Source organism: Chenopodium album, chromosome 23 (assembly GCF_948465745.1).
Source record: "Chenopodium album chromosome 23, dcCheAlbu1.1, whole genome shotgun sequence".
Taxonomy (NCBI): Eukaryota; Viridiplantae; Streptophyta; class Magnoliopsida; order Caryophyllales; family Amaranthaceae; genus Chenopodium; species Chenopodium album.
In genome coordinates, this window is record NC_137856.1 from 27,847,164 (window position 1) to 27,859,731 (window position 12,568).

The 12,568-nt window shown below is 35.8% G+C and overlaps 2 protein-coding genes across 2 annotated transcripts; both read right to left on the reverse strand.

The window, feature by feature from the left end:
* Positions 1-458: 458 nt before the first annotated feature.
* Positions 459-1,796, reverse strand: LOC145609519 (BAHD acyltransferase 1-like). The gene has a single exon (XM_081664979.1). The coding sequence runs from the start codon at positions 1,789-1,791 to the stop codon at positions 475-477; it is 1,317 nt and encodes a 438-aa protein (XP_081521105.1). The 5' UTR covers positions 1,792-1,796; the 3' UTR covers positions 459-474.
* A 547-nt stretch (positions 1,797-2,343) lies between these two features.
* LOC145609239 (guanine nucleotide-binding protein subunit gamma 2-like) lies at positions 2,344-11,887 on the reverse strand. Its single transcript, XM_081664774.1, has 5 exons — positions 11,767-11,887; positions 8,167-8,261; positions 3,499-3,551; positions 2,733-2,777; positions 2,344-2,619 (listed from the first exon to the last, which is right to left on the reverse strand). Exons 2-5 carry the CDS (start codon positions 8,257-8,259, stop codon positions 2,535-2,537), a joined length of 276 nt encoding a protein of 91 aa, XP_081520900.1. The 5' UTR covers positions 8,260-8,261; positions 11,767-11,887; the 3' UTR covers positions 2,344-2,534.
* Between the last annotated feature and the right edge of the window lie 681 nt (positions 11,888-12,568).

Genomic DNA, 12,568 nt, shown 5'->3' on the forward strand with positions numbered 1-12,568 from the left:
TTGTCAATTGAGTTGTAGACAGAAATAGATAGGGTTTAAACTAGTTGCAGGTTGTGAACGGTTCAGACACAACAAATTACGTGTTGTAAATGGTTCAGACACAACTAAAACCGTTATCTCAAGTAGCTATTTTGTCTTTACCCATCAAGCTTGTGGACAACACTTTTGTAAATAAGTTTTATTCGGACGCAAAATTTGTAAATAAGTTTCAAATGCACCATATTTTTGTAAATCAACCACAATTACATACCAACACGTAATACTAACTGCTTCTTCGCGACTAATTCTCTAATTATTTATCTTCTTACTCCGTGTTAGGCTTGGACACACTGTACCAATTAAATAATGTGTTTGGTGGATAATGTTGTTGATCGATAAACATCGAAGTTTATTTTCAACACTTAACTAACACACATAAGCTCAATTAAACCAATGCTAGGAACCTCGTAGGTGGCAGAGCAATGGAGACATTAATTACAAGTAGTTGGGAGAAGCGAAAACAAGGAAATGTGGATTAGACTCTAAGACTTGCATCTCTTTCTCTTCTAAGAAGAACCATGCTTCAATTCCTTCACCACTAATGGGGTGGTTGTAATCAGTGAGGTAGATAAAATGAGCAACTGTAGGAGGAATTATTCTCCCATCAGTAGGAACAATCCATACGGGCTTCCCGAACCCAAAGTCTGCCTCATTCAGTCCAAGGTTGTACCAGCTACTAAGCCGGAATGTGCCACCATCCTTATGATCTGATATACCTTGCAACTCAGCTTTTCGCGCTGACCAGATTACCTCTGGTGGATTATTCCCTTGATAAGTAGTAGTGATTTTTTGGTTGGTCCTAGACAAGGCTAAATGGATTTCCTTGACAAGCTCTTGAAGTTGATGCCTGCTGCTTGTATCAACCTGTGCTCGTGCGTTTGTGAGGAGGTTACCCATTGATTCCCGTGGAAGTGGTGGCCTCATTCTAGGCCGCATGTTTACAGTCATTGAGAACGTTGTATGCTCAACTTGTGCACCTGAACCACATGCTACGGCCAATGCTTGTTCCCAAACAAACCCTGCCACAGCCTCAAATTTGGTAGGTCTAGGAACTACCTCACTTGCAGCCCTGCCTCTAAGCTTGCTTAAAGCTGCTGAGTTGAACAAGAAACTCTTGATCACTGTAGTTGTTGGACTTGATTGATTAGGTGGAATTTCAGGCAGGAGTTGTTCTCCCCTACTGGGTAGTGGAGGAAACGCCTCGATCCTGGCTTCAAAATCAGGTTGGACTAAGTCCTTAAACCGCTTACCAGCTAAGGCAGACCAATATTTAAGAAAGATTCCTATAGAGGCTCCATCAAAGAGTTTGTGGAGCAAGTAACACCCAATAACCACCCCACCACAGAGGAAAACATTGACTTGAATGGTCAAAGGGATCAATTCTCGAGTAGGGAGGAATTTGTTAACCAGCTTTAGCTTATGAGGTGAGGTCATGAAGACCGAGAGATGGCAATTGACTTTAGTTTCAATAAAGGGTATGCCATGGTCATTGCAAGAAATGGTCGAGTCATCTACAAATCGGCCTGCAAGAGGATAGAATTGGTCAAGAGTTTGGCTAAGTGACGTTTTCAGGTCACTTACAACATCTCCGACTTGTGGTGTTGGAGAGTAGAAAAGCAGGACAGATACGTGCATAGCAGGGAAGACCTGATCAAGGAGAGAGAGATTTAAAGTTTTGAGATGAGAGGATGGTGGAAGTGATGGTTTTATAGATTCCACTGATATTATTTTCACTTCTAAATCCTGCTCCATATTTGTTCCTGTAACTGTGATACTTTACAGAAAAATTGGTTTTTTCCTGCATTTCTAATTTCTCCACCTAAGCTTTTATACTCCTCTGGCTGCAAGACTTGCAACTATCAAAAGTCAAGCTACTAATTTTAATTTCAGCAGGTTAACTAATAATTTTTTCTATTGTTAAGCCACATCATAAACTAAGAATTGGACGGTTAGTTGTCCTTTTCAGTCACACGAGGATAGATAGAGGATGAAATAAAATTATACTGCACTATTATCTTTTATAAAACACTACTTGTACACCCTCCGTTTACTTTGTAAAGAATTTTGTATACTCCAGTCATACTGCTTTTGGTGTTTGTACAGAAAAGAGGAAGGGGCTGGGGCGGGGGTGGTCGCAGTAGGAATCAAGCAACAATCCAACGGAAAAACAAGAAGCATATGATCTCATAAAAAGTTTAAATTAGGGACGAGGGGTACTGGGGTGAGAAGTGAAGAAACCTGTCAATTACCTTCAAAAAATTGGATTTATGAAATTATCATGTTCTGTATGAGAGCTTTTCCATATCACACTTGATTATAAAAATGGTAAAAGAACGAATTTCATCCGTCTGTATTACACTGCACAAACTTTTGGATCACAGATTCACAGGTTAAGGAGAATTATATGTAGTCTGTACAGCAATGAGTATTTTCAAAGGATTTTCTTTCAATATAATTAGCATTTATCTCATTCAAACACCTGATAGCAGCAAGCATCAGAATATCCAGCATCTGCAACCCTTTGAGTCTTGGGGTCCCTCAAACCAGCGATCCCACGATGGATTTACAGGTCCAATGGTTCTATTAGATAAGGAAGAAAACATTTATAAAGAGATAAGCTTTCCTTTGATATTAATGCAGGATTTTGAAAACAATCAAGAGATAGATATAGTGACCAATGTGAGGAAGCATACTCTGGGAGAAGGGGATCCGGTTTTGCTTCTACATTACCCAGCAATCTGAAAAGCAGAAAACAATTACGAGCAATGTCAAGAAAAAATTTATCAAAGATAGGCCAATATATCTAGCAAGGTATAACTTGAGCTTTCCCATTATATTTTGAGTGATTAGACCTATCAAAGGAACTGTCGAGTCTGAATTCGGATCAAACAATGCTTGTTCAAGATCCAAAGTATTTGATCTTGGGCTGATCAAACAGATTAAGAGATTTTTTTTTTAAATTTCGGAATCATATATATAACGAAATATACACAATACGTGTAGGAGATAGCAAGTGTTAAAAAAAATATACTATAAAATGTTGTCAAAAATTCAACTCACAAATAAGTATATCCAATTAATAAAAAATTTGTCAAAAAAAAAAAAAAAAAAAAAAAAAAATAATAATAATAATAATAATAATAAAAAATATATATATATATATATATAAAAAATTAAAAAAAAGAGGAAAATATATCAAGACAAGAACTAACGACTACTTAAAAAATTACACCCTCCATCTCTAAATGTTGTTCCTAACCTTTTTTTATATGAGAAAATCACCCTCAAATTTTTGGGTTGGTAAGGAGATATCAGGTCTTTAGGGTTCTTGTCACAAAATTTTGTTCGGGTCAAATTGAATTTTGACAGGTCTATGAAGGATGCATAACTACCTTCGAAAAAGAAAATTTTATAACGTTGAGGTATTAGGCATCCCGCCTTTTGTTTTTGGTTACTTACTCTTTGCATGCAGATGTCGCATTCTCAGTCTTTTCTAGCTGCTCCAGTTCTTCCTGCTTACAAAGATCGCGAACTGAAATTGAGATTAATCATGGCATAAACCGTCATTCCATCACTCGTAATTCCACTATGTGCCAAAACATAGAATGCAACAACAGGATTAAAAAAAACCAGGACGGAATCCTCTTCCCAAACCCCAATAGAAAAAATGTGTTCTAGTCTACTTATTCAACACAATCAGATGTTAAGGCATGAAAGCAGAGAAATCTCAGCTTATAAGCAGTTGCTGAGAAAATATGCAAATCTGAGCCAGAGAAAAGCTACAGCAAAGACGTCGCCTTTCTATATAAATTTTCCGAGCATGGGATGACAGAAATTGGGTAACTGTGTTGTATTTAACTATTTATTTACCAAGGGCATGGTATTCATTTGTTTCCACCTATGCTGCATCCAAACACTTCAAAAACAAAGCTGATTATCTGAATATTGTCCACAGAGGCACAAAAGGCAGCAGTTAAATAAAGAATAGTAGTGGGAATAAAATACAAGTATGAATTGGAATTAGTCAAGGATATGTAAATTTGTAGAGCAAAGATAAGATTTACAAATTCTTCATTCCAATTCTTTCCTAAAATAAACTTGCGACAAAGGTATTGATCTTCAATTATTATGAGATGGTTGCAGAACACTCAGCCCAATATCCAGAAAAATCTAAGATGTATTCATCAGCTTCCTTGTTGCCGAGAGAGACAATACCCGACCAATTCAATAAGTTAGCTAACAATTTACTACCTTCGTCTCAAAATAGACTCCCTTTCCAATTAATTTGCTCCTTAGACAAAACAACTATTCTTAAAACTCATGCCAACAAACTTTAAATAACTAGTTTTAAAACCCATGTCAAAGCCAACAAAGAAATTCTTCTAATAACCATTCTTAAAACCCATGCCAAAGCCAGCAAAGAAGCGCTTCCAATAATTATTCTTAAAATCATACCTATATGAAAAAAATATTTTAGAAACAGAGGGACTACCATTATGAAGCAGTATATTTCCCTGTTGAAGCTGGTTTATCTGCAGGGACTGAATCATCTCCATTAACCACTCAAAAACTTGCAAATCTTTGCAAATAAAACAAACGATGGTCAAAGTAGGATTTCCGAATAGTGTCAAAATTCAAAGTGTAACCTATATATTGAAACCGAGAAAGTATGAAAAATCTATAGTGTCCCTGACCTTGTGTGTCCTATTGATGACCAATTCTTATTGAAATTTATATGATACTTTGCTATAAACAACACAAACATGTAACGCTCCATCCCATTACCTATTAAAGTTTGCAATTTCTATCTTACTCCTGGAGTACCATTCACATGGTACTCCAGATTTTATAAATTCATGTTATTTTGATATTAACTTCTTATTATTTCAGTTTATATATGTGTTATTTTTAAATAAATGTATGTTATTTTGCCTTTTTTCTCAGTCATCTTCCTCCCATACTCTCTCTTCCTCTCTCAACTACTCCAACTCAAAATCACACACTTTCTCTTCCCTTCTTCATCCAATTTTCTGGTTTCCCAGGAATCAACCTCTCACTCTCTCTCTTCCCCTCACTACTCCAATTCTAAATCAAAGACACTTTCTATCTCCTCTTTTCTTCTTCCAATTTTCTGGGTTTCTTAGAAATTAATTGATTTGAAGCCATTTAAGGGTTCAAATGTATTCATGTCAAGAAATTTAGTACCTCCTGAAGTGTTCAATTCTCTTTAAACTCAAAGCTGCTAATGTTATTTTGATGTAAAACTTATTATTATTTCAATTTATACACATGTTATTTTTAAATAAGTACTTGTTATTTTGTAAATTAAAAATAGCATGAATGGAGGTTGAAATAAATAAGTAAATAACATATTGTTGTAACAAAATAACACAACATTTAAGCAAAATAACACAAAGTGGTACGCAAAATAACTCAAACATATTTGTAAGGAGTATCATGATCTATTGTACTCCAGGTGTATATAATACTAATTGATTAGAGTTACTGTTGCGACTTGGGCCACACTAATTTACGACAAACCCCATATTTCTCTATTGCAGGGTTGTTTTTTTTACTAAAAATCCCAACCGATGGAGTGATGGACCCAGATGAACACTACCCTTCCCTTCCCTTCCCTTCTAACACCCCCATTACTTCTTTTCTGCTTGCACACTACGACTGGCTAACTGCACCTACTGATGCAGCCTGCCCTGGCAGTAGATCCTGGTTACATTTGATGGTGTCCATAGGCCATTAGACATTTAGACCCCTTTGCCCTCTCATTTCCCTTTCCTTGTCCTCCCTTGACTTGTTCATTGTCCAAAAATATCCCAAATAATTCAGCAAGGGAATTCAAGGAGCAACAAAATAAAGAAAACACCTGAGAGGCACATATACCATAGAGAGAAAACAAAACATAATTCTCTTAGGAAGACTACCATATAAATGCCAGCTTAATTTGGCCAATTCTTACAATCCACAACATCCTGGAAAATTCCATGCTACCTACTTGGCATAATGATTTCATCCTTTGTGCATCCCAAAGTAACAAATTGAACCTGTACATGTTCCATGCACCATGCATGTTCAGAAACCAGCCCAAACCACAAACAATTTATTCGTCATATAAGAAGATAGTCCTTTACACAAAAACACATAGCTATGAGATTTCTCACTAATAAGGATCAAAATACAAACATTAACCATTGTGTTCATTACTTCGTTAGCAAGATCGGTGTTTATAAGCAGTCTTACAAGAAAAAAACCAAACTTTTCACCCTCAAGCAAAACCAACAGATTTGCAAGTGCACACAGATTCTTCAGCTGAGGCTTACAATTAATAAGAAAATTCTACAAAGAACCCAACCTACTCTAGCCATGAAATTAGAAATCAGAAATCAGGGATTTATGTCAAAGCAATGACAAAGACAAGGAAAAGACATAGAAGATAGATACAGCAAGTCAGCAACACCAACACAGACTTTGCACTTGATAGAGATTATATATCCTCAGTCCTTAGACCTTACCATACAACAGAAAATGTAATGAAGATATATAAGATACGTTTCCATGGTATGGCATTTGTACCAGAAAGGGCATCCAAAAGTTCTTTTAAAGCCGATACTTTATGATATAAAGCCAAAGCGGATCATGTTCAAAAATAAATCACCATAAACTACCCACCAACCGAGAAATTTTTTATCAAATACCAATGCAAATACCCACCCCATCTCTTTAAGCTTACAAAATTAATTTCATACCACGAGATGGTTCATCTTACCCTCCGCTTCCCTAGACCAGAGATACTCCCATGGCCTTCATGACTCTTCACAAAATGAAGAGGAATCCTAAAAAAAACAGGTAATAGAGTTGGACCTTAGATAAACAAAATTTTATAACCATATTGATATTATACTTCATGATCTAAAGTCAGAGAGAGTCAGGTTCGAGAAGTAATCATCACAGCCTCACATCTACCAAGAAACATTCACTAGATTCTAAAGGCCCTGCCCACCCAGCCAACCCTCCTCTTTAGATCTACAAACCTTATTCTATCTCACAAGATTGTCACCCTTATCCTCCCCCAACCCAGCCAAAAGATATCCTATGATGACCTTTACAGACTTCGATCAAAATTCAGGGGAAGGTTAAAAAGAGAAAGGTAACATGGATGGGTATTCAATAGGAAAAAAGAAAAAGGAAATGCATCCATTTTACAGAAATAATTACAATAATAATAAGTAGACCCTTGGCAACCCAACCAGACTTGGTCCAATCATGTTCATTATATGATCCTATAAAGAGGCCCCCTTGAAATTCTTTTCCAAAGGAATACCAAAAAATGTAAGAGGGGGGCAAAATATCCCAATAAAGTTTTAACCACATGATCTTATAAAGAGACCCCCTTAAAACCCGCAATGGTGTCAAAAAAATATCCCAATAACATGACAAAATTTAAACCTGCAGCTAAGGGGGGGCAAAATGAACCACATTCCCGACAACCAAAAATAACAAAGTATATAAATCAAGGTCTCTACATGTACTTTACTTTTCCTTATGGGTTTGACTCACTTATTCCCCAACATGTCAATAGTTTAGCTTCACTAATTCTAGTCCCTTCATAGATTTTATTGCTAAAATAGATCTTGCACAATGCTCCTTCCATCCCATAGTTATTTCATTTTGCATGGTCTCCAAGACTTACCTTAGACCACCAAATTATGTATCAATAAAAATTACAAAAAGTACATACTATAAAACTTCACATTGAGATAAATCTAACAAAAAATCGCATGAATAGATTTTTTAAAAAATATATATATGAGAATCTTTGGTCAAAGTTTTCAAAAATTTGACCATGGAAATAGATATGAGCTCTTATTATAAAATTCTCCGAATATTCGAAATATTTGTAATAGTTTACAGGCATAATAACATAAATGCATTAATAAAAAAACCACTTGAAGTCAATCCAACCATCATGCAAAATCCCTTGGAAAGTTGGAACTTGCATTATCAACTCATAATCAGAAGAAAATCCACCACGCAAACCCCCCTTTACCCAATAAGAATTCTATAATCACAAAACTAAAGAACAAGAAAGCAGAACCAAATTAACAAGCTTACCTCCACAAATCTAGTTTCCTGTTCAAGCCGCTTTAGTTCAGCTATTGTTCGATGCTTCCCTCTTGCATCAATTGACTGAGCCTGCTGACTCATATCTGCATTCAAACACCAAAACCACCAAATCAAAATGTACTGAAATTACACATGTTGAGTCAATGTAAAACTAGTAAGGGATATATTCCTCTCCATAGTTTTGCACCATGGGGGAGGCACAAGTATTTAAGAAGTGGGTAGAAGGCGAAGGGAAGCCATAAAATCATGTGAAACACCAAAAAAAACCAAAGTGGGTAAAAGAAATTGTAACGCTTTAAGTGTTAGTAAGGTTATATTAGGTATTTGTAATGTGAAAAGAGATTGTGAGTTTCCTTTATAAAAAAAAAAAAAAAAAAAAAGGTGCAGTATTTGTGAAAATTTCTTGAAAGATAATTAGTGCAATATTGGCTTTATCAAATGAGTATTCTCAATTTTAATGAATATTGGAGGCAAAATTCCGTATGAGCAGTGCTATGGCAAGATAACTAGTTTTCTTCGCTCTTACAATACTTTGCTGTCTGACCTTTTCTTCATTATTATCTAAATTATATATAAGTGTTGTGCCAGGAAACGTTCAGAGCAAGAACTATGTCCAAACACGAAACTATATGCAATCTTCAATCTCTGCTACATTAGTTTTTCACCAGTAATTACAGACACATACAGTCAGTCAGCTCACTAAACATTTATTCAGATTATATACCACTATACCAGTGTATAGAGTCACTTTACGCTCCTCAAAAATTGTGCTAAGTTTGCGAAGGCAATTCAGAGTTATGCAGGGCTTTAGGTACTAACTTGCCTAACTTGGACACTCGACATATGCAATCTAAAAGCCCCTAAGGTATGTTTTTCAACTCAAAGACTCAATCATCAGCTCAGTCAGCAGTCCTATAATTAGCAAAGGACATATCATGTCAACAGATGTAGAACTCGGGTAGGAAGACTGCTTTTTAGGCCGACCATTACATAAGGAATCGAGCAATAGTGAAGCCAAGCCATATAAAGGTAAGCAGCCCTGATAGCAATAGAAAGCGGGCACCATCGTGAAGGTTTCAATCCAGCCACTAGTGAGATATTCATTACCCAGTGACATGAAAGTCGATTAAACAATTATCGATGGAGAATTAAAAGAAAGAAAGCTTGCATTAAAGCCATTAATCGCCATAATTAATCGCTACATTCCATGAAGTTCTTCCACTTACAATTCATGTTGTAACAGTTAAAATATGAGATCTAAAATGTAAATATGAAGAACTTCATGGAACAAAGGAGTAGTATTCAAAAGGAAAAGGTCAAGTTAGCAATAAAGAAAAGTTACTGATGAATCATGAAAACAGTAAGTCACTTTCTTAGGAAAGCTAAATACGAAAGCTGCAAGGAGAGAATTTTAAAAATGAAAGTGTCTTGAAACAAATCCTTGGCCATTTATAAATATGGCACTTCATTTTTGAGTTAAATAAAAATAAAATGTGCTTATTAACAAAAGTAAGATTGGCACATATACTTAAAATGGTTGTCTCTACAATATTGCATCATACCTTATTTGGTAAACTTTCCCACTTTGTAATCCTTTGCTTTCTCTCTCTCTCCTTATTGATAATTGTGAGATTATGTCCACTCATATGCACAAATTTGCATTGCTTCTTAAAAAAGTAAAGTTAAAGGTTTGAGGCAATCTTTTAGGGAGGGGGAGAGTCATAATATAGTGCTCATTCTAAGTTAAAGCTCTTGAAATCTAATAGTCCTACTACATAGTCTAATTTCAAACCCTTGTATATCAGTAAATTATAAGACTTTAACTCAAACTCATAATTTTTAACAATAGATACTAACAATATTAAAAAATTTAGATTTAAGAATTATATAGCTAAAATATGATTTCTATATGCTGTTGTCACTCCTACAGCCAATATAATATTATCACTTATTATTTTCCAAGTCAACAGCCTCATTTTTCAGTAAACCGTATTAAATTCAGCCCTGAACAGATAACAACCAGTATCTACCACTAACAGCTAATCACCCATATATGCATTTCTTTCCAAACGTCAGTCAAGTGTGAATAACCAGTATAAAGTGCACGCGCAAAATCCAAATTCACATACGACAAAAACACTTATAGATTTCCTAACTACTACCTCCGTTTCTATTTAGTTGACACGTATTCCTTTTTAGGATTTTTTTTTTAGTTGACACATTTCCTTTTGGGGTAACTTTTTTACCTTGCATTTACAAGCTACCCCACTTGTTTTTTCATTCTCTCTCACTCTCTCTCCTCTCCTTAATATATGTGCCTAAATCAAACACGTCAACTAAATAGAAACGGAGGAAGTATTTATTTATGAACCAATCAGCAATACTCAGTAGATTACATAAGTTAAGCAAATTAGCTTCGTGTCAATAACTGCTGATCTCTTCAATCCATCCATCAGATCCAATATTGTTGCCTAACATATAGACATATAGTACATCTATAAGCACAACCCTGCTTACTAGCAAAAAAGACTGCCGTGTCCATCTACCATGTGATCAAGCAAACCACTCAAAGTGCCCATTAAAAAGAGGACAGTACATATCGTTCCAATTCAATTATCAATCAAATTCAGTTTTTATATAAATATTTCTAATTATGACAGCAATAATCCATAGCCTTTCTAGAGCAAGTTCGGTAAACCTATCCAAGGCACAATACAGTCATTCATGCCATCAATCCAAATATTATGAATATCCACGATCATACTTAAATTAACAATAATAACCTAAGGACTAAAACTCAAACCAATAAATCATATATACACCTAAACAAATTCACATTAAAAACAGCAGAAGTCTTTCTGAAGAGCACCTATCCCTGCCCAACATCATAAATGGTTCATTAGGGGTGCTAAACCTTCAAGCTAACCCCGGATAGGAGTAGACTCAACTCGAGTAATAGTTTTTAGCAGATTCAAGCTCAACTAGCCTAAAAACCCACGCTCAGCTCGGTCTCCAATAACCTCAATGGGCTTGATTCTCCAATAATGCAACACATTAGCAACCAAATTTGTACTAATCATCAAATTAGGCTTGAAAAATCACATATGATCGCTTACAAACACCAACGTAAATTGCGAAATAGCAGATTCTAGCAACAAAATCCTGCAAATCGTAATCCTCTTAGAAAGGCATATTTCGAATAATTAGGAGTGACAGTTCCCTAAAAATCAACAAGAGTCGATCATATCCTTCCATAAACAGTAAACGCATCACCACAACCCTGTGATTTGGAAACTCCAAATTCGGAATAATGTTCTTGATGCAAAAAAATGCAAATGAAAGATCCCAGTGAATTAAATTAGGTTCATAAATCTAAAAAAATAATGAAAATTCTCTCTCAATTCGAAAATCCAGAATTCGAATCGATGCACGCGTTATAATCATTCATTAATCCAGTAATTTAAAGCTAACAATTCAATGATCCAACTTTGAAGAACCCTAAATTGACTCTATACTTACAATCAGATCAATGATCCCAAAATTGTGAGAATTGATATTCGATGAATTGAAATAAGAAAAGTATCTAACCTCATAAGCTGATTGAATGGAAGAGAGAAAGCTGAGAAGCGGCTTCAATGGAGAACTCTGAGTGCGCTTCAATGGAGGAGAGAGAGAGAGAGAGAGAGAGAGAGAGAGAGAGAGAGAAAGGTGTAACGTAAAGGTGAAAAACTTTAAAGGGAAAGAATTTATATTCTCTGTCAACGGTCAGGTTGAACAAACTCAACTGCTATTTGTCGCTCCCATTTTACCAGGTAACGCTCCCTTTTTTTATTGAAATTACCACTATGCCCTTTATGCAATATGGGTTATAAAAATGAACTTGTTCCCCATTTGGACACCATACATGAAACGGTACCCTTACTTCACGACATTGTTGTCCCGAGCTTCCCAAAATCGGTCCCCACGACCTTGCAACCAAATCGGTCCCCACGACCACCTAAAATTTCTATTTTCAAAAATCGTTAAATTTTCCGACGGGTCTTGGGTCATGGACGGCGAGTGGAACATACGTACGTCGGAGAATGCGTCGGATCATTCTGTAAGTATTTTTTTTTTTTTATTTTCGGTAAGTAGGACATCCGCCTAAAATTTCCGGATGTCCTAGGTACATCCGCCTAAAATTTCCGGATGTACCATGGAACATCCGGAAATTTCAAGCGGAAGTTGGGATCCGCCTAAAAAATCCGGATGTTCCATGGTACATCCGGAAATTTCAGGCGGATGTACCTAGGCACATCCGGAAATTTTAGGCGGATGTACCTAGGGACATCCGGAAATTTTAGGCGGATGTCCCAAATTTTTTTTTTTTTTTAAATTGTTAAGTACGTTT

Excerpts from the sequence above, each read along its gene's own strand:
- LOC145609519 (XM_081664979.1), bottom strand. The coding sequence starts at position 1,791 with ATGGAGCAGGATTTAGAAGTGAAAATAATATCAGTGGAATCTATAAAA.
- LOC145609239 (XM_081664774.1), bottom strand. The coding sequence starts at position 8,259 with ATGAGTCAGCAGGCTCAGTCAATTGATGCAAGAGGGAAGCATCGAACA. Across the intron at positions 3,552-8,166 it reads AGGAAACTAGATTTGTGGAG|GAAGAACTGGAGCAGCTAGA; the intron begins GTAAGCTTGTTA and ends CTTTGTAAGCAG. Across the intron at positions 2,620-2,732 it reads CCGGATCCCCTTCTCCCAGA|AACCATTGGACCTGTAAATC; the intron begins GTATGCTTCCTC and ends CTTATCTAATAG.